Genomic DNA, 21,666 nt, shown 5'->3' on the forward strand with positions numbered 1-21,666 from the left:
TGCACAATCAGGAAGGAAGAGCAAAGTAATAAGGTGGAAGAACAAGGAAGCTGCAATCTTGCTTTCATGCTGGGGATATAGGAAAGGGATATAAATTTAGAGCTAATCTAAATAAAGTACAACAAATATGTACTCATTGATGCAAATAATTATGTTGTTGGGTACAGGAATTCTCAGATCTGAAAAACAAAGTGGAAGTAAGAATTTAAGAGAGAACACATTCTAACATTCAAAACACTTACTAATAACATGGATCACATAGCTGAAAGGAACTTCAGGCGATCGATCACCTGGCTCCAGTCCCTGCCTTTGGGTTAGTATGGTAATGTTATTCTATTTTACAGATGGTCATCTTAGAGTAGTTGGGCTTGCCTAGTTACACAGCTTCTAAACTGTGCAAAATAATCAAATACCTGTTGTCTAGTTAGTGCTCTACTGATCCTTTTCTTCTTGTCCCACTCTCAAACTGATTTCGCTATACGTAAAAGGCTTCACGTGGAGAACTAGGACCAATAAAAATCCTATTTATTATCAAAATGCCTGAATTTATTCTTGAAAGAAACTTAAAATACATTTTGGCAACAATGGCAACAGAAATCTTCATTTTATAAATTAAGGGAAATAAATACACAAATTCCCCCAAACTGAGTAACAGGTAAAAGCAAAAGCCCAAATTTTAATTCTGATTACTAATGGATTCCTAAAGTGGCATGGAGAACACCAAGAGAGATGAGAAACATCCCTAGTATTATCAGTCATAGTACTGATATGTACTATGCATTTATCGTTGGGAGAATGTATTTTCTACCCTTAAAGAACTCGTTGGTTAAATGATAGGACTGATAGAAAAAGAAAATCATACAAACAGAATACATTTACTACATTAAAGCAGGTGCAGGAAAAAGTAGGGCACTGAGTATACAATTTTCTGAGAATGTGGGGCACCTGGGTGGCTCAGCTGGTTAAATATCCAACTTTTGACTTCTGCTTAGGTCATGATCTCATGATTTGTGGGATTAAGCCCTGCGTCGGGCTCTGTGCCGACAGCATGGAGCCTGCTTGGAATTCTGTCTGTCCCTTTCTCTTTGTCCCTCCCCCATCCCACTCACCTGTGCACTCTCTCTCAAAATAAATAAATAAAAATTTTTGAAAAAACACAGTGAGCAGCAGATTGGTAACTCAGTATTCAGATGATTCTGGTGAAACCTCAGGGAGACCACTGAGAGTAATGAGAAACTAACACTGATAAGGAAAATGATAAAAACATTAGTTCTGGGATTCATTTCTCTGTGTTTTTCTAATGCTATTTTCTATCATATTTACTTACAGGCTGAAGGTAGGAAATGACATAGAAGACAATTAAATTATCCAGGAAATAAAGAAAGGCAGGAATGGACCACTTCATGAAATTAAAGAATTCTTTCCAGGAAGCACATCTCAAGTTTCTACTTTGATGATCTTCTAAAGAAAGAAAGACAGCAATAAACAAAGAATATTGATGAGAATGCCCATATTTTTAGACAAAGCAAGTTGTATTTGATTACTGATACAATTCTTTGAAAGAGGTTTTATGAACTTACTTTTATCAGTGACTATTAGCCTTAAGAAATTAAACACAATATAAGATTTCATTTATGGTCTCTCTTTCTTCAACTCCCCACCAGACCTCATCACTGACAATCAGCAACACCCTGAGGAATACTGATTCTCCTAATTCCTGTTAACTTGAGATAGAAACACCACTTAGAACAACTCAGGATACTATGGTTTTATTTATTACTATGAGAGCCTAAAGCAAAGAAAGAAGTTAGAATCCAGAGAAAATAAATCAAGTATTTATGTTGGGATTTTTTCCCCCCAGGGGGAATCAGGAAAAGGAGTACCAGGTGAAGATTTATACATACAGGAGCAGAGAAAATTAAATTTTGCTAATCCTGGTATGAGTTATGATCCCATCTCCAGAGTTCCAAGAACTCAGGAAGGTACTATAACCAGAGAATGTAAAATAACATGCAAAAATAGAAAACAATTTAAGTCCTGCAAATTCATGAGATTAAGAAATATATTCCACGAACTAGAATCTTTGCACAAACTGACACTTTTAAGAATAAAACAGAAATCTTCTTGGAAAAGACTTTTAAAACTTTGAATTCTGTTTACTTCATATGTGAAGGCAGATCGCAGAACAGAGAAAGGTAAGGCTCAATAAATGGGGAACTAAGATGAAGAATTAATACACAGGAAGAGCCACAAAAGGCTAGATGCTTTAGATTTGAGGAAGGGATGAGTATCCCTGCTTGATAATTGATGAGACTGGAACTCAGAGAAGTTAAAATAATCCCGCCCTAGAATATAGTCTCCAATCCACTCTGCTACCTCCCTTGCAGGAAATGGGGGCTGTTTTTGCAATGTGGTGCTACATATCAAATCAGACAGCAGTGATTTAGAAAATCCTGAATTTGAATAAAAATGAACTTGCTGTGTGCTCCAACAAAGGAACAAGTAACAAGGTAGAGCAATGGCCAAGACATGAGGAAAACTGGGGCTGGAGTCCTGGCTCTGCCCCCTCCTACCTACCACTGCATAACATCTGTTCTTTTGAGCCTGTCCTTGCTTTTGCAAAACATGGGTAACTGTACGTATGTTTGTATCTTAGTGTCCTCATATATAAAATTACTGGGCTAGACTAAATGACATAAAATCTTCCTCTTAGTTTTCCTAAAATGTTTTGATTCTGTGATTTTTAACAAGTATAGGGGCGCCTGGGTGGCTCAGTCGGTTAAGCGTCCGACTTCAGCTCAGGTCATGATCTCACAGTCCATGAGTTCGAGCCCCGCATCGGGCTCTGTGCTGACAGCTCGGAGCCTGGTGTCTGCTTCAGATACTGTGTCTCCCTCTCTCTGACCCTCCTCCGTTCATGTTCTCAAAAATAAAAAAAATAAAAAAAATAAAAATTAACAAGTATAGAGTTCAAGACTTCAAGACTCACCTTTCTTTAAAATCCATAATGACACAAGCACACAGAAAACCAGTTTCACCAATTCTGAGCACACGTTCACAGTAGTTGGAAGATAATCATACTTGTTCTCTGAAATGTAACAGGCACTTTTTAACTATAAATTTTGTGCTATATAATGCTTGTATACAGGTAACAATTTATATCTGTTTTTAAACTTAAAAGCTGGATTTTAATACTGGTTATATTAAATTTCATCCAATTGGCTTTCTTCTCTTGGATTTTTTTAATCAATTCACCTAATGTATTAGCTATCCCTACCACATTCAGTGTTTTATTATTCATGAGTTTCTCATCTTTTCACCCAAGTTGCTGATAAATATGTTGAGGAGGCTAAGGCTATGGGCACAGAAGGCTTTGTGGTATGGCATCAGACATGACCATTATTTAGCACTGAGAGCCTGATTCATCAAAAACCTATGAATTTAACTGGCGGAATTATAACCCAGCTTATGGTTCCTCTTGTGTCATTTGTTTGCCTTGCTACAATCAAAGTAAATGGTCTGTGATAGTCCCTTAACTTGGAATCTTCCTATCTGTTTTGCATCACGGCACATACAGAAAACAGTATTGGTCTGGCACTCTGGAATAAACGGTACGTTGGGGTAAAAGGAGCCAAGAGGCAACTGCCCAGAGCTCTGGCTACCTCTAGGGCTGAGAGGAAATACTCTGATATATCAAAACCCACTGATGAGTTGGAAAGATCACTTATAAGTCAATCTAATCAGAAAATGAGGTTAGGTTTGTATGCCTTGGTCTTAGTTGTTACGTCTATTCCAAATGCTTACAAACAACTTGCTGTAAAATTTTGCCAAGGACAAACATAAACTTTAGTAGGTCCTATTTTAAGGAATGCATTTTTCCTACCATTTGAAACATTTCCTTATTTTCCTTGGCCATGATATGAAAAACCAAAACTGGCCAAGTACAGGGGGACAATGCCAACTCAACACTCTTTCTATCCAGAATACCTTTTTTCTTTTTTTTCCTGTGGTTTCCCTTGACCTTCTCAACCTAAACACAGTCGATTCTTTATTCATTTCTAATCCTTTTGTGCTACCTATAAACCTTTATAACAGTACCTGTCGCATTATATTATAGTTACTTCTTCTGTGTATGTCTTATCCTTGGAATGTAAGCTCCTTATGAGAAACGGCCCATGTCAGTCATCTTGATAAAACTGGCAGTTAATGGTATTCTGCACTTGGTAGGCACTTGATAAATGTTCTCCTGAATTTAATATTTGCCTGTTAAACTTTCTCCATCATTCAAAGCCTAATTAAAACATCTCCTCCTCCCTTCTCTGAGCTTAAACCTAGACTGAAATCACACTCTACTATCTTCCACTAATACTTTGCATTGATCTCTACGATACACACATGAGGGAACATGCACACACAAGAATGGAGGCAGAGGTCTTCAGATTAGAAGTCTCAAACTCTTACCACTGCTCCAGAACTCACTTTGACTTTTATTTACTTTTAAATCATATTTCTCTCATAGTAGATCCCAAACTATGATTCAGCATCATGTGGTACCTCCTTCCACTTAACCTTCTGCTGACACTCATACACCGAATCTACACTGCATTTATCCTTACTGATCTCCCATTAGTCCAAAGAAACAGGCCATAGCCCCAGGATGACCCATTCTCCCCTTTAAAACTTTCCTTTCTCTTCAGGAACTTTGCTTCAGTGAGTATTTCTTCTTCTGGCTTCAGTGTATCTCTTTTATCTTTCTATTAACTGGCTTGCTCCCCTTGGTCTTTAAGGATGCTCAAACTGTCCCATCCGAAAAACAAAATATACGATCCCACCCCTGCCCCAGCTACCATACTTTCTCCTTCTTTCCCTAAAACAGCATCAACATTCATTATCTCCATTGTACCTACTTTCCATTCAGGTCTTCTTCCCAAGCAATCAGGTTTCTGATCCCATCACTTTATTCAAACTACCTGGTCTCTGAGATTACCAAACATCTTTTAATTTCTAATTCCAAAGGGCATGCTTGAACCCCTATCTTACTATGATGTTGCAATTTCCTCTGTCTTCAAACTTATTTCCTTCCCTTCTATGAATCATGTGCATTTAGTTCTCTTATTTCTTTGATGATTCTTTCCTAACATCTGAGTGTCAGCATGCCTCTTAAATGTTGGCTTCCTTGGAGTTGTATCCTTGGCTCTCATTTTCTCATTCTGTGTGCTTACCCTGAAAAAGCCCTCTGGCTCCTACGGTTTTAAATAGCAATTTAATATTCATGTCTCCAAATCTGTATTCTGGAACATTAACGCTCACTAAACATATCCACATGAAGTACTACTTCCTATTTATAAATTTAATTCGTATTTCCTTCATATATGTGATGTGCTAGATAGTGCAGAATACGGCAACGAACAAGGACATAGCTCCTGACTTCACGGAAGGTACCTAACTAAAACTGTTCAATCTTTCTGAATTCTGTCCTATCTGCTTATTCCTACTAATAGGTTCCATCTTAGCTGAGAGCATCATCAATCCACTTAGCACCCAAACAGGAAACCTCTGAGCTGTCTAATATTTCACGTCCTTTAGTCTCTATGTTCAATATTCTCTGAGTCCTGTCTTTTCTCATGTTTAGTATATTTCTTGAATCTATCCTCTCTTCTCTATTCCTACCTCCAAAGCCATGGTTAGTTTTCTTAATCTGTGGCTTGTATTTGCAATAACCCCAACTGGCTACTCTGCATCCAGTCTCTTCCCAAGTCCATCCTCTATTCAGCTAGTGTAACAGTCTCTCTCATTCTGTTTATAATCCTTCAAGCATTCCTTATTCCCCAGACTCTAGAGCCTAGAAAATAAAGTCCCAGTTCCTTAGCGTGGCATATGAAGTCCCTTAGTATCCGATCATTACTTCCCCTCTGCTCATATGCATGCGTTCCTTCCTCCTCTCCTTCAAGTCCTTAAACTTTTTGCTCAGTCATTCTGAAGTACATGTTCTTACAATCCATCCTGCTTTGCTTTTTTTTTTTAAACAGATCTATTTGATTCTATGGATTGTTGCTTCTGTTTTGAATACCACTGCCCACCTGTCCTCTTGTGGATCAACTTCACCTTCTCAGGGAAGTATTCCCTAATCCCTTTGCACTCCACATCCTCCTGTCCCAGAGAGAACATAGCACTTTCTACATAAAACTATCTCCACACCTTTGGTATAGGGCTGCATTTATTATACTGTACTTTCATGACGTTTCAAATATACAGCTCTCCTCTAATAAACTGAATTCTTGAGAACAACGACTATGTCTTATACACTTTGAATTTTGTTCCTAATATTTAGCCTACTGCCCAAGACAGAAATGTTAACCGAAGTAGAGACTTATATACACATATGACTCCCCAAGCAGACCATTAAGGGTCATGATGTCATACTTCTATGTGTCCTGAATAACTAGTGAGAGGCTCTCAATACAGCTTTGTAGAATTAAACTGTTTGTCTAAATCCAAATTCCTACATTAAAAAAACAAAACAAAACACAGAAGACTTCTTAGCTAATAATTTCAAAGATTCCAAAGCAAATAATCTGTACTGCCTCAATGATACAGTAATTAAGACTAACTCACAAATGCCAAGTGACCAAATATATCCTCCTATTTCAAAGTAAATTATAATTACACATATTGCTATAGGTCCAGAAATACCTGTTGATTAAAATAATAGTCAGATGTTATGATCTGTTCTGTAAAGGGTGTGACACTGTATTTAACCCAAATTTCACTCAGCATGAAAAAATTTTCTTGCTAAGGAATAAAAGGTTAAAGAATCAAACTTAAACACGCTTTGCCCTTCACATGAAGCAGAGTACTTGCCAGGGTATTTTCTCTATTTTGCATACAAGGATACCAGCGACAGGAGACGTAAGGTGTGATTAGATGCAAGTGTTCCATATATTCCAAGTCTTCACTTACCTTCATTGGCTGAGTATTTTACCAGTAGGATTCGACTTGAGCTCAAAGCAATGAATATGGTGCCTAGTAGGAATGTATACATCGCTGACAAGGAGCACAATGTGGGATGATCACAGCACTTGCTTTCCATTCCACTGGTTTTTAATGGTCTTAAAGAGAACATATTCGTGAGCAACACTGTTGGTAGATAAAGCATAGTACAAACACCACTGATTAGTGAGGAACAGAAAAGCAATTTTTTAGATGTTTGGCTACAGTTGTATCCAAACCAAGAAAACTGAGGAGAACCAGAGAAAAGGGAAAGAAAATGAAAGTGTCAAAAGTTGTTGGGGTGGGGGGGACTCCAAAGAAAGAAAGGCAGCGCCAGACTAGAAGTGCTGCTAAAAGTAGCAAGTGAGCAACTGACATCTGGGGACTGCAGAATTTTGCAGAAAGCCAATTTTAACTTCCATTCCTATTAGCAACTTTGCCCTAGAGGAGAATGTCAGATTTCCCTTCACCTCAGTAGCAGCTCTTCCCTAGAAAGAGGGACAGTTCATTACAATAATGACCGAAAGGGGAATATCTGAAACAGTGTTGTGAATCTGCACCTAACTAGTGTTAAAAGTACAAGAGAGCTTAGAAATCAATGACTCTAGAGTCCTCTTCTGACATGTTGAGGGCACTAAACTCTAGGCTGAGTAACTTGTCTAAAGCCTGCCTGTGTAAGGGATAGCGCACAGGGCCGGGAGGACTGGTGAGAGATGGGCTTGAAACGTCAACACCGACAGCCCACCAGCGCGCAAACGTAGAGGTAAAAGAGACACCTCCCCTACTGAAGGAAGGCAGGTTTCCCTCCAGGCACGGCGGGGGAGGGGGGGGGGGAGGGAGAAAAGCCTTCTTGTCACACATGCGCAGTAGGGATCTCGAGCGGCGCGCCCTCCCCTCATACGCACGCGCATTTCTTTGCCAGCCGGGCGAGGTTACCTCTGTCCGTCCAAAGGGTTTTTGGTGGAAGAGCGCACATCCTACAGCTGAAACAGTAACTGTGTAGTTCTGCAGAGGCAGCAATAGCTTTTAGGGTCCATGGTCGGGGAAGCTACGGGAGGGAAAGAAAGGCGAAAAACCAAAGCCCCTGAACCTCCTATTCCGGAACAAAAAAGCACAACTACGTCAAGACTAGGAAAGAGCGGACCTGGCACCCATTGCGCAGGCGCGCTCAGTGTCACGCTTCCGGAGGGAGGGGAGAAGAGGCCTGAGCCCGCCCCAGCGAGCCCTCTCTCGCGTCACGTGGCGGGAGAGTCCTGTGTCACGTGAGGCCCAGGTAGCGGCGGAGCTACGGCAAGAGAGAGAAGGGGAAGCCGGAAGGGGCGCGAGTGAAGCGAGGGGGAGAAGACAGCTCCCGAGGAGGCGAGGGGTGCGCGTGCGCCCGCCTCTCCCCCCAACTCTCCCCTCGTCCCCGCCGCCCTCCCTTGCGGCCGGGGAGACACCTAGGCCCGGTCCTCCGCGCGCTGCCTGGGTTGTGAACAGCGTGCGCCCTGCCCTCGCGATTGGCGCAGCCGCCCCTCCCCCTCGTCCCGTCCGTCCCGTCGCGTCCCGTCCCCTCTGGTGCCGCCGGCTGGGTGCCGATGCGCGTCGGGGGCAGCGGGGATTTTTTCTGACTCCCGGTCCCTGCCTCCGCTGCCTTTCCCACCCCATCGCGGGGCCGGCCGCTTCTCCGGCCCCAGGATGCAGAATGTGATTAACACGGTGAAGGGAAAGGCACTGGAAGTGGCTGAGTACCTGACCCCGGTCCTCAAGGTAAGCCAGGCCGGGCTTGCCAGGGGCTGTCAGGTACACGCTCAACTCCGCAGGGACTGAGGACCCGGCGCCGGGAGGGACACCGTGTTTTCCGGCGGGGGAAAGTGTAGGAAGGTGGTAAGGGTGGGATGGGACACAGGCAAAGGCGCAGCCCCACCGGAGGTGTTATCCAGCTGCTCTGTAGGGCTTTCGGGCTCTTCAGGTAAACTTGGAGCACTGCTGTCGCCACCCGTCAGAGCTCAGCGCGTCTGGGTAGGTCAAGTTGGAAGGTGGTCCGCAGCTAAGTAGATTTGAGAATGTTAAATTAACATCGGAAGTCTTTTGAACTTTTTAAACGAGCGTATTGCTTATCTTTTTAAAAACGAAATCAGTATTTGGTATTAAAATGACATGTCACTATTCCTCAAATTTCACAGAAAGTCTCTTATGATTAGGAGTGTGAAAGAGTAAATTGTGACTGAGGTCTCATCTTGTTAGATTTCAGAGAACACTGTGAAGTGCAACATTATCTCCAACAGTACCATTGAACCTACCAGGCAAAACCTCCCTTTCCTGAGTTTTTTAAATAGCCGAAAAACTATTTGTAAATCTTGGATTTAAGTGATAATAAGGAGCAGCTTGACGCTCCTAGGTATACTTATTTTTTTGCATTGTCAGTACGGCGTCTTTAAAGTAAAATTTGTAGCATACTGGTTTTCAAGCAGTGACTTTATTTTCAAAGATAAATTTCTACAAGTGCGTTCAAGTTTTGATAAGTCTTAAAATTTAAGTTTGTTGTCATTGTTTTTCCTTTCTGAAAACTGAGCAATGAGAATAAATGAATAGGGAGTTCTTAAGTGCTTTTATTATTTTTTTAAGCTTTCAGTAAAAATTTTACAAATCTTACGGTAGGGATGAAATACCCATGGAAATGTTTGGTCCTCTTTATTCAAGAAGTTATTCTGGTATGCTAGGAATAGTGGGTAGCTTTATTTTGCTCCCTTTCCATGACAAAGGGAAATGTTAGCCCTGTACTTACTTTTTTAATATTTATTTCCAAGACTGATTTTAAAATGATACCTTGTTGGGCCAAGTAAAAAAAAGGGGGGGGGATAAGTTTATAAATGAGAATTTCACTCTTGCTATGCTTTTATATATGATATATGTTATATGATGTATATATATGTTATATGATATATATATTTTTTTACAGTGAAATCCCTTGTAATTAAAATAACTCATTCAACTCTGAAATTGAAAATAATTTTGACATTTAAATCAAATGATTCTTTTGCATATTATGTCATTTTTCAGAAATATGTCTACCAAGGTATGTAGCATTGAAATAATACATATTCTTAAACTTTTTTTTTTCCAAGGAAAAGAAAAAGAGTTCCCAAATTAAATATAAAACTACTGTTTTATTGGTCAGTTGTATTTTATTGAACTTAGAATTATATTTTGAAGAATCATTTTACTTATTCTCCAAACTGAAAAGTGTTAGCTTGTCAGAATGTACTTGTTAGTGTGTATTTTTAGTAATAAGGAAAGCAGAATTATTGATCCTTTCCTTGCCTGTCCCTGTTTACAGAGAGAATCCTGTAGTTTCCTACTAGACATAAGACGGCAAGGAAGAAAAACCAAATCCCTTGAAAGAAACAGTGACTTATCCTAGCAAGTAGAAATTAAGAAAAGTCATGGTACAGTAAAGGCCAAAGTCCTTTCAATGATCTTCAAGCCTCTACTTGACTGGGAGAGACCCTTATCTCAACTGCTACTTTAGTCCTTGCTCACTTTGGCTTAAGCCAGTCTAGTCTGTCCTGTTTGTTTCTCCGTTTAATGCTCTCTTGCCTTGTGTTTTTGTATTTGCCACTCCATCTGCCTAAAATGCTCTTTTACAGCTGTGTGGCTTGTTCATTTTTTTTAAGGTCTCTGCTCAGTAGTCACCTATCAGGGAAGTCTTTGTTTTCTCACCATCCTATTTTAAATAGCCATCTCTTTTCCTCCACCCCTGACCAGTTTCCTCTCTGCCTCATTTTTCTTCGTGGTTTTCATTACCATTTGGCTTTTCTCCCTCCACTAGAGTTTAAATTCCTTATGAGGACAAGGATCAGTTTGGTCTATTTTATTCACTCCGGTAGCCCCATTACTTCAAATAGTGCCTGGCACATGTTGGTCATTCTAAAGACGTGTTGAATGAATAATGTTCATAAATGAATTCTTTCATTTTTGTAGACTGTACTACAAAATCTTACATGTAACTTAAAATTGAGAAACATTTGGTAAATAGCATCTTTGCTTTGGAGGAGAAAATATTGTATCAATATCTTGGTGATATAATAATGGGAAAGGACTAAATAATTTATGACCTCTAGATTTGGGTTCTAATATTACTCCATTGAAGAGAGATGTTGGAGATGTTGACTAAATAGTAAAAAGTCTAAACATTTTTAAGACATCTTTATCGTTCTGTAAAATAAAGATGTGTACAAAATCATTGTAAGACTTAATGTATAAACCTTTGGATGCTTTTCCAAAGAGCTTTGCTCTATTATAGCACTGATCAAATTGTAATTATTTCATGTCAGCTTCCTTCATTAGACTTGTATATTCCTCTAGGTACCAGTGATACATTCTTTTTTGTATGTGCTCCTTTGCCTAGAAGGGTACCAGGCAAATACTTGCCCACAAACATCTTTAATTTGAAAGCGAAAGTGTAATAGGTTAATTCTTTTTGCTCTTTTTAGGAATCAAAATTTAAGGAAACAGGTGTAATCACACCAGAAGAGGTGAGTGTTAAAGATATTCTGAAGCTGTTATGTCTTACAATTATATTAAACTGTGTGGCTTTTTTGTTTTATAAGAAAATATCTTAAAGTTTAATTTTGATTTGATTAAAATTAGATTCTTTTGACTATATTAGCAGTTTTATAGGGACTTCTACTTCCTATGTGAGAAGAAGATGTAACTTCCCTCTCAGTTTGCCACTTCTCATATTTCTCTGTAGTTCCTCTTGATTTAGAAATGGTGGGAGAGGGAATGGAAAATATTCCTGGTCACTTACCCCTCACTTATATTTGTGTTATATTGAAGCTGTGCAAGGAGCTCTTGTGGTGTTTGCTGTGTCTTGCCTTTGTCTGCATCAAACATGAGATTTCATGGCTTTTCATTTGGAAACTTTGGCTTACTGCTTGTATGTTTTCTTTCGGTATTTAGCTTAAATATTTTATTGCTACATACTTAAGGCTGACTTTTTTCTCACAATTCTTTAACTTTTTCTACTAACCAAGTAATGTTGAGTCTACCTAATGCTGAAACTGATGGCTATTTTATAGGCCAGTTGTGTTTTATTGAACTTTTAATATAGAATTAGGTTTTGAGGAATCATTTTACTTGTTCACCAAATCTATATAATAAAAATGTTCTCTTTTTTTAGGTAGTTTGTTTTGTTATCCTTTGAGAAATAAATACTGTCCTAAAATCCTTTTACATTCCAGTTTCATGAATAGTTACAGTTGCATCAGACTTACTTTCTTGTCTTAATAAATGGCGAAAATTTTAAGCTTCACCTTTAACTTTCATTAAAAATACCACTCGTTGGCAATAGAACTTTACTTACTGTTTTGAAAGAAACATTTTGAATTGGGCCATGCTTTGTGATCTGGCTGTTGCTAGAAATTCTAAGACCACGCCTAAGAACTTATTGATCTTTCAGTCTTCAATTGTGATGGAATCTCTTGGGTTCCAAATCCTTGTGAGTTCTGAGAATGGTGTGCTGAACTGATCTTTTTATCTGAAATTGTCTTTATTTTTAGTGAAGACAGATGGCGGTATAGAAAGAACCTGGGAGATTGACCTTCTAGACCCATTTCTCTTAATTTCTCCTTTTCTGACTTGGGCGAATCAGTTAAGCTACTAGACACAGGCCTCATGTTTTCTCGTCTATAAAATGAGGGGTTTTGGCTAGACATTCTCTAAAGGATCGATTCTACCTTAGGCACCAAGAGTTTAATATTTTGAATACCACATAAAATTAAGTTTTGATATTCTTAACTTCTTTGCCAGACAAACGTATAATTTAGACATAGCTCTTAAAACTATCTGAAATCAAGAGCAGGAATGAAAGTATGCTATTCTTCTTCCACTCTTTGGCTTTATATATGGGAAGATGACTAATTGGTAAATAGACAGTTGGAGTGAGAGATGCAAGTCTGTGGTCATTGGATAGACTTAAGCTAACTGTTTTAAAACAGCTACTCACCATAGAATGAATAACTAACAGTTATACTCCAACAGAGTTGTATCATTAAGTGGTTTATAAATTTCATCCTTTAAAAAAAAAAAAATGCAAGGCAAAACTAGCTCAGCTGGGTACCAACCACATAATGCTGGATTGAGATAGAACACAGTTACAGAGTTCAGTTTGATTAGAATGAGTCTCCAGGAGGAAAATAAGACATAATTTACTTCGGATAAATGATATACTGAGTTGATCTATGTATTTGTTTTCTCTTACTGTTTCTGGGCTTCTGGCTGTTAGTCTCCAGCTCTCTTTTGTTTTCATTGAGAGGTATTAGAAGTACTGTGTTTAAAAAGAGAGGTAGACATTATCTAATACAGAATTGTCTGACTAAAATTAATATATATATATATATATGTATGTGTGTATATATATGTGACTGGATTATCAGTAATACAATAGCTTGAAGGATAAAGTTGCTGACTAAAATGTTAATATTGGTTCCGTCTTGTTGGAATTATTCAGTACAGTGCAATTTTTAATCACTGAGAGAAACTACAGCTTGAGAAACTCGAGTCTGCCTTGCATTTTGTTTCATTTGAGCATATAAAGCATGCAATAAAGGCCATTGCTAATGAGGATAAATGTGTACATATATTAGCTATCTGTACAATTCTTTGTTCCTTTATAATTTTTCTTCTAGTGTTTTTTAGTTTTTTTAATTTCTAAAAAATTTTTTAATCTCTACACCCAATGTGGGGCTCAAACTCACAAACCCAAGATCAAAAGTTGCATGCTCTACCAACTAAGCCAGCTAGGTGCCCCTGTTGTTTTTCAATAGATGCTACTGGAGGTGCCATGGAATAAAATACTAGAGTCAAGGCAATATCATTAAAGAATTAAGTTTTTGACTGTTTTTGTATTGTATTTTGTTGAGTTAATACTTTTTCAGTAATAAATTAGTTTCTGATAACCACAGAGCTAATGGTAGCATTGGTTACAGTGAACTAAAATGCTTAAAACTTCGGGGAGAGAGTATTGTTTTCATTTGGGTTTTTTGTCTTTACCTAACTAGTTTAAATAATAAAAAGATTCTTTGAAATGAAAGAACAGAAACATTTGAAAAGTTGCTGTTGGGAATATGCTGCTAAATCTTATCTTGTTAATGTGTCTTCTCTAAAGAAATTACTCTTAGAATTCTTATTTTATAAAATTTTACTTTCTTAAACGAAGATAGAGTATTAATGTAGACATTGTTTTCTCAGAAAAGCATTGGAAGATTAAAGGTAACTTTTTTTTTTTTTTTTGGCGTGTAATAACCCATGAACAATGATTTTAAGTTAGAGCTGTTGTGAAACAGAAGTAATTGGGAAAATATGTGCATGTGTATTGCTTGAGTTGGGACACTGCAGTTACGCTTAACAGACTTTCATTTTCTGCTCTCAAGAATAAGCCTGATTCCTGTCTTATAGTAAGATCAGTTCATGCTCATGTATAATGGAAATTCTCAAAAGCTTAAACTCTTTTCTTTCTCAGTTTTTTATTTCTGAAGAAAAACAAAAACTTGTGCAGTGTTCAACCTGCCCAGAAAGTCCAAGGTGTTAGAGGATTCAATTTCTTAACTGTGTTGGTGTTTTCTGAGTCAATCCAAAAGCTTCTAACTTCTTCTCCATTTGTTTGGCACTGCGTTTCTCACTCTTGTTAATATGAAAAAGCTTTCAAAATGGGCTGTTATCTGAATTTTAAAAAAGAACAAAAAAAGGGAAGTATACACTGTGATGTAATAAACTATTCTTACATTGTAGGCCTGTGTCTATTTAGTAATTTTTCACAAAGATCTTCTTTGAGTTTTCAACCACTAGCAAGAATCTCTCTTCATCTTATTTATCCATAAAATGGTTTTGACATTTTAAATCCTGCAGTGTTACCTTTGTTCATTTCATGATACAGTATCCTTTTGGCATTATTTAATCCGAAGATAAAAATTGAATTTAAAATAAATAAAGAATAAAAAATAACACTCAATACTTTTTTTCTTCCAAAATTTAAACTTTATGGATGTAAAAAATTTTGCAGTTTTAGTAATAATAAAAAATAAATCACCAGACTGGTAGAGCAGGTTTGGTGTTGTTTGCATTTATGTGATTATTGTGTAACAAGATTACACAGATGGTCACTTTGGTATTTTACCATCTAACATTCAGTGATGTTCAATTTTTCTTTTTCCTTTTTCTTTATATTCCTTCTAAATCCTAAATAGTTTGTGGCAGCTGGAGATCACTTAGTCCACCACTGTCCAACATGGCAATGGTAAGTAATCTTGAGTGAGAAATCGAAAATTAGTAAAAGGTATGACTTCATAATCATGGCAATTGGCAGAATAAATTAGGGCATGAACTTTAGAATGACCAGTTTAACCCTCTTCTAGTAGATTTCTTTGTTAAGCAGTGTGCCCATGATACTTAAAGTAAAATAAAGGCTGACAAATTGGGTGTTATACCTATTTTGTTTTGCTCCATTAGAATAAAAGATATTTTTGAGATAAATGTCTTCCTTTATTAGTATTCACTTTCTTTGTAGTGTCTAGGTCTGATCTTACGGTGGATCTTTAAAAATTAATGTTCAAGAGTTCAATAAATATGACCAGCTCACTTTTTTTTTAACTAAAATGTTTATTGAATATTTTTATAACATTAATAAACACAGACATTTTACAGTCTTATGTTTTTTAATCATAAAACTTTGTATTCACGTTCAAAAGTATGTTCCCATTTTAGGAATTAGCCGAAAAGAAGGTTCATGATACTCATTAAGGTCTTAACTGGAAATTTGCTGGTAATAGGCTTTTTACATTTTAATTTTTTTATTAACACTTTTAATTATAAAATTAATTTAAGCAACTTAGCAGATCTCATAACATATTTTAAATATTCTGAATAATAACAATGTTTTAAAACAAATGCTGTTTCAGTACTTTCAAGTACTTACAGTAAAACTACCTGACTGTGGCTGAAAAAGTGATCCCAATACTGGCAGAGCTGTTTCAATTTAAAGGCTAGAATTGTTTTGGAATTACCATCTTGTTTGGATATAAGTGGCTCAACTCCTTCTCCCCCCGCCCCCTTTTTTTTTTTTAATTCCCCCAATGACACTTTTACAATTGTTGTTGAAAGGTGTAGTTTTGATTTAGGAGCAGGGGTTCTAAAATTAATAAAGTTAGAACTGATACTGTTTTCCTTCATGTCTAAAGAGCTTAAATAGTTAAAACTGTTTTAAGCCAAAGTTGAAACTCTCTTTTATCTGTGGCCTATTCTCTTCTTAATTTTTATATTTGCACATACCCAAAATAGTTGTCACTGCTCTTTGTCAATTGCTCTTTTAGAACACTGTTTCTTAATGTACAAAAAAAGGCCAAAATGTCAGGTTTATTTTTATGTCCTTGTCTTCCTTACGTGTATTTCTGTTTTGTATTTAGAATTGAGTTAATATCATAGCAGTTGTCTGATGTAGTAAGGGTGATTGATTTTTTTAGATTACAAATTGTCTGTTAAAACTATATTTAGCTTGGTTCTAGCCTACAATTTTTTATATTTCAAGTCAAATAGGTATATAAAATTTAAAATAATATATATTTTATAAAAGGAAGTAATTTAGGATTTTCTTTAATAGGTATACATTTTCTTTAGGTTTCTTAGTCATAGTCTTTATTTGTCTAATTAGTTCAAACATATGATTAATAGTAGTATTATGGAGGTTTGGTATATGGTCAGGCTCTTTAGCAGGTAGTTTATAGTTTCACTTTATGAAATGTGATAGTTGAAATAATTGTATTGTAACTTAGAAGTTAGTTACTCCAGTGTCCATACTGGCCGAACAGCTGGAGCCAAAGGAGCAATTCATTTTAAACCTGTGCTAGAAAAAGATAATTTGTATGTTACAGTTTCGTGTCTGCAGGCACCATCATGACCTTGTTGTATATTCTTCACTCAGAACTTAAGGCATTGCCATTTCATTGTTGAATTTGACAGTTGAGAATGGTCTAAAGAAGCCTAGGTGGCTACTAAAAGATAGTAGGTCATTTCCTGTGCTCAAATGTACTAAACTTTAGACTGAAGCTCTGATAAGGCAGCAGACTCTCAGTTTTTGCAGTAAACCACATGCTGCTCCAGCTCTGGCCAATTCCATTATGAGACCCACAGAAGAATCTTTGAACCAATTCTTGATAGTCCAAAGTAGCTATGAAAAATCAGAAATGGTTATAGCTGGCTCTGACCCACAGAGGGAATAGTGTTGAAGAGCAGGAGCCCTGCTGTTCTGTGTTTTGGTTTTATGACTGTGAGCCATCTGACTTCTTTAAGCTAAAATAGAGATGTTAATATTACCTCTTTGAGTTCCGAGGAGTAAATAAAAGTTATTAAGTCTTACAGTTAATAAATACTTGATAAAAGGATTTTTTCTGTTTTCACTCATTATTTTTAACATTATCATCTTGTGACTCAAAGCATCTTTTTTCTCTTAGTTCCAATTTTAATAGAGTGGAAGAAACAAGGATCTTGCCAACCACCTACTTTGTTATGTAATGTCATGCAACTATTTTTCTGCCCTCCTCTTGGTCTGAAGATGAACAATACTTTAGAACTCAAAGTCTGAGATTATACTCACTAAGGAACAACATTTTCCTTTTGTTTGAGGCAAACATAATAGTTGTTTAGTAATTCTGTATTGTCTTTTTTGTCTCATGTGTAATATAAATTCTGTTAGGTCTGTCTGTGTCTCTTAGTACATTTTACTTAAAATGCTGTGTCTTTCCGTGCCCTAACATACATCACTTAACAGCATCCTTCCCAAACCAGTCCTGAGACCGTTTTGTCAAGAGTGTGGATTGTGTAGTTTTGGTATTTAGATGTGATAGCTTCTGTTCTGTCTTTGCCTGTTAAAATAGTTCTCATAGTTGGTCCTTTTTATTCTTTAAAGGGCTACAGGGGAAGAATTGAAAGTGAAGGCATATCTACCAACAGGCAAACAATTTTTGGTCACCAAAAATGGTAAGAATTACATTGTATATATCAGTAAATCTTGCACAAAGAGTTATATTTAAAAAAATAAAACTTAATTTATGCTTGAAGCCATACTTACAGCTTCTCTCAGACAGAAATTTAAAAATTTGATGAAGTGCTGTGTTTCCTGTTGCTAGAGTATTTTTTCCTTATTTGATTTTTACCCTCTTCCTTTTTGTTACTTCTTTTTGCCAAAAAGATCCACTTGTAAGGTGTGGAGGAAAAGGACCCGAGGAGAGTTGGAATTTTAATGGCCTTTTTTAAAAGTTGACTTCATAGTCATAATTTTTTTAGCTGTTTGATTCTGATCTCCTTTAGACTTAAACATTTGTCATGAAAAATGAAATTGATACTACCTTTGACATCTAAAAGCTCCAAGCTAAAGATTTTATTATCCATTGTGTCTTTTAAAGATTGCCTTTAGGAACAAAATTGTTTTTTGAAACAAGTGGTTTCTTATTTATGAAAACAGCCTCAGAAGGTTGTTATAGTCCCTATCTAATCACAGAACAGCACATTGATTTTTGTTCTGGTTTATCTATTACAGCAAATGAAAATATGTATAACATACCAGGTTTTTTTTCTTTCCTACAGCATATGTTTTATTAGAGTTGATCATTTATATCCTGCTTGTTTTTTAAAGAAATCAGGAGATGAATAGCAATTTCTCGACTCTACATCATGTTTTTACCTTATAATTGTTCAGTTCTAGGTTTATGTGAATAAAAATAACTGTTCACACATATGCTATATGAAAAACTTGGCTCCGATATTATAGAAGATAGTAAAATTTAGCAGTCAGTGACTTTTACACTAGCTTATCCTTTATGAATAGCTGGAACTTAGGTATGAATTATGAAATACATATTGAAAGTTACTGCAGCATTGCAAACTGGAGGTCACCTCTACCACCTCTGAGAATGCCAGGTGGTGCCTTCATGTTTTGAGAGTAAAGCCATTAAAATAAGGTATTATTATTCATTAGCCTGAAATTGTACAGTGTCATCTCTGGCTTTAGCTTGCTGTTCTTCACAGACCATCAGGGTAAAGAATACACAGAAACTTTCAAGTAGAGAGGCACTTGGATGGCTCAGTGAGTTAAGCATTGGACTCTTGATATTGGCTTAGGTCATGATCTCATAGTTTGTGGGATTGAGCCCCATGTCAGGTTCTGTGCTGACCGTGTGGATCCTGCCTGGGATTCTCTCTCTCCCTCTCTCTCTGCCCCTCCACCTCTTGTGCTCTCTCTCGCTCTCGCTCTCGCTCTCGCTCTCCCCCTCCCCCTCCCCCTCCCCCTTTCCCTCTCGGTCAAAATAAGTAAATAAACAAAAAAAATTTTCAGTAGAACTTTTCTACCTGTGTTCTGACAGAGCTATTTAGGGAAAGATAAGTGTGATCATTAATGTATTTATGAGCTGAATATAATTTTTTAAACACTTACTTAAGCACTTATTAGAAATGAAATACAGTATTTCCTTAAAATGGAATAAATTTTCTCTTTTTTTCTAATGGATTCATAGGAAGCAGATTATGTGCTAGTAACTGTATTTGCCACTTGTTTAACAGTGCCATGCTACAAGCGGTGCAAACAGATGGAATATTCAGATGAATTGGAAGCTATCATTGAAGAAGATGATGGTGATGGGGGATGGGTAGATACTTACCATAACACAGGTAAGAGGAGAATAAAATACTGTATTTTAGTCTAAATTGTTTTAAACCCTTTTACAATCTTTTATAACAGCATTGATTTTATAAAACAACAACAACAAAGGATACATAAGGCACAGTTGTCCCAATACACTTTTACCTGAAAAATAGCAGGAAGACAAATTGGAAAAAAAAAAGAAAAAGTGCCTTTGGAGAATACCAAATTTCTATAGTACTGCTACTTCAGTACTATAGAATTTTAGTACTATCCATATCATTTTCTTTATTTCTAAAGAAATATCCATATCATTTTCTTTATTTCTAAAGAAAGAAAGACAATTAGTATTGCTGAGTATGCATACTGCTTTGCTTTGGAGTTCCTTATTTATGTGTCATTCCATTGCTGTGTGACGAACTTTAGGACAGGAACTACGCTTGTATTTATTGTACTCAGAGACCCACATTTAAAATTATTTAGTAATTATTTGTTCAGTGACAAACACTGTATACTCTGTGGAGGTAGAGATTCATTGCTGAATCCTCAGTATCTAACATAGTATCTGATACACAAGTTGATCAATAGATTTTTGTTAAAGAAATTGACTAAATTTAAGCCTTTCATAAGTGTGTTTGCAGAAGTTGTAAATCTGAATATGATTTTTATTCCAAGTCCTAAACACCGATTTTGCTACTGTATTTAACTATGTAAACGTAGATTAGTATATGCTGCTATAGCTAACTACCATTTATGACAGGGACAGCAGCATATACTAATGTGCATTTATGTAGTTGTATGTAGTTACATAATATACAGTTACATGAATTAATTAATGTTAGTTAATAGTTAACAATTAGTTAATTTACACAGTTATATAAGTGCCATTTTTGGCTTAGTTTTAATGGAGAAAATGTGTTCTGAGTTTAAATCTAGGTACTAAAAATAAATTTTCTAAGTCCTAGAGAGTAGCAGCTGTATCAAAAGTAGTACTAGCACAGGGTTTCTCAGTCTTAGCACTACTAACGTTTTGGGCTGCGTGATTCTTTGTTGTAGCATTTCCTGTACATTGCAGAATATTTAGCAGTATCTCTGGTACTAGATGCCCACTAGATGCCAGTAGTACTTACCCAATTGTGGTAATTAAGAATGCCTTCAGACAGTACCAAGTGTTCTGTGAAGGACATATTGCTGCCATCTGTTGAGACCCATACAGTGGTCAGAGGGCTAAGTAATCTGCACAGGAAAAAGTACCTTGTTAGGTCAGTTTTTCTCTACCCTTAAAAAGGGACACTGCCATGTGTTTCTTCATGGTGATAGAAGCATAGATTCAGTGCTTGGGCTTCTTCATTTGAAACCTGTTTCTTTTTCTTTCTTCTAGGATTTTATTTAAATTCAAGTTAGTCAACATATGGTGCAGTATTGGTTTCAGGAGTAGAATTTAATGATTCATCACTTAAAAAAAAAAAAAAAAGGTTAGAGTGGGAGAGAGCCAAAGCATAAGAGACTCTTAAAAACTGAGAACAAACTGAGGGTTGATGGGGGTGAGAGGGAGGGGAGGGTGGGTGATGGGTATTGAGGAGGGCACCTTTTGGGATGAGCACTGGGTGTTGTATGGAAACCAATTTGGCAATAAATTTCATATATTGAAAAAAAAAATATATATATATAAAAAACAAAAATAATGATTCATCACTTAATATATAACACCCAGTGCTCATCCCAAGCGCCCTCCTTAGTGCCCATCACCCATCTAGTCCATCCCCTAACCCACCTCCCCTCCAGCAGCCCTCAGTTCTCTATAGTTAAGAGTCTCTTATGGTTTGCCTCCCTCTCTGTTTTTATCTTATTTTGCCTTGCCTTCCCCTGTGTTCATCTGTTTTATTTCTTAAATTCTACATAGGAGTGAAATCATATATTTGTCTTTCCCTGACTGATTTATTTCACTTAGCATAATATACTCTAGTTCCATCCATGTTGTTGTAAATGGCAAGATTTCATTCTTT

General features: G+C 36.8%; 2 protein-coding genes across 6 annotated transcripts in view; one reads left to right on the forward strand and one right to left on the reverse strand.

The window, feature by feature from the left end:
- SLC35A5 (solute carrier family 35 member A5) overlaps positions 1–12,398 on the reverse strand; it is a 24,941-nt gene extending 12,543 nt beyond the window's left edge. The window contains exons 1-6 of one of the 5 annotated variants that reach the window (XM_047874701.1): positions 12,338–12,398; positions 8,897–9,019; positions 7,896–8,038; positions 6,961–7,109; positions 2,990–3,088; positions 1,328–1,461 (exon numbers count right to left, since the gene is read on the reverse strand). In XM_047874701.1, the coding sequence (XP_047730657.1) occupies positions 1,328–1,461; positions 2,990–3,088; positions 6,961–7,109; positions 7,896–7,966 (453 nt within the window). In that variant the 5' untranslated portion in view covers positions 7,967–8,038; positions 8,897–9,019; positions 12,338–12,398. The other 4 variants (XM_047874700.1, XM_047874703.1, XM_047874702.1 and 1 more) reach the window with 4 other exon arrangements.
- Positions 8,247–21,666, forward strand: part of ATG3 (autophagy related 3) — a 27,184-nt gene continuing 13,764 nt past the window's right edge. Inside the window, exons 1-5 of the mRNA XM_047874705.1 lie at positions 8,247–8,739; positions 11,466–11,507; positions 15,219–15,268; positions 17,933–18,003; positions 19,582–19,689. Of these exons, the coding sequence (XP_047730661.1) occupies positions 8,668–8,739; positions 11,466–11,507; positions 15,219–15,268; positions 17,933–18,003; positions 19,582–19,689 (343 nt within the window). The 5' untranslated portion in view covers positions 8,247–8,667. The remainder of the gene's footprint in view (positions 8,740–11,465; positions 11,508–15,218; positions 15,269–17,932; positions 18,004–19,581; positions 19,690–21,666) is intronic.

The sequence above is a fragment of the Prionailurus viverrinus genome, chromosome C2 (genome assembly GCF_022837055.1).
Source record: "Prionailurus viverrinus isolate Anna chromosome C2, UM_Priviv_1.0, whole genome shotgun sequence".
NCBI lineage: Eukaryota > Metazoa > Chordata > Mammalia > Carnivora > Felidae > Prionailurus > Prionailurus viverrinus.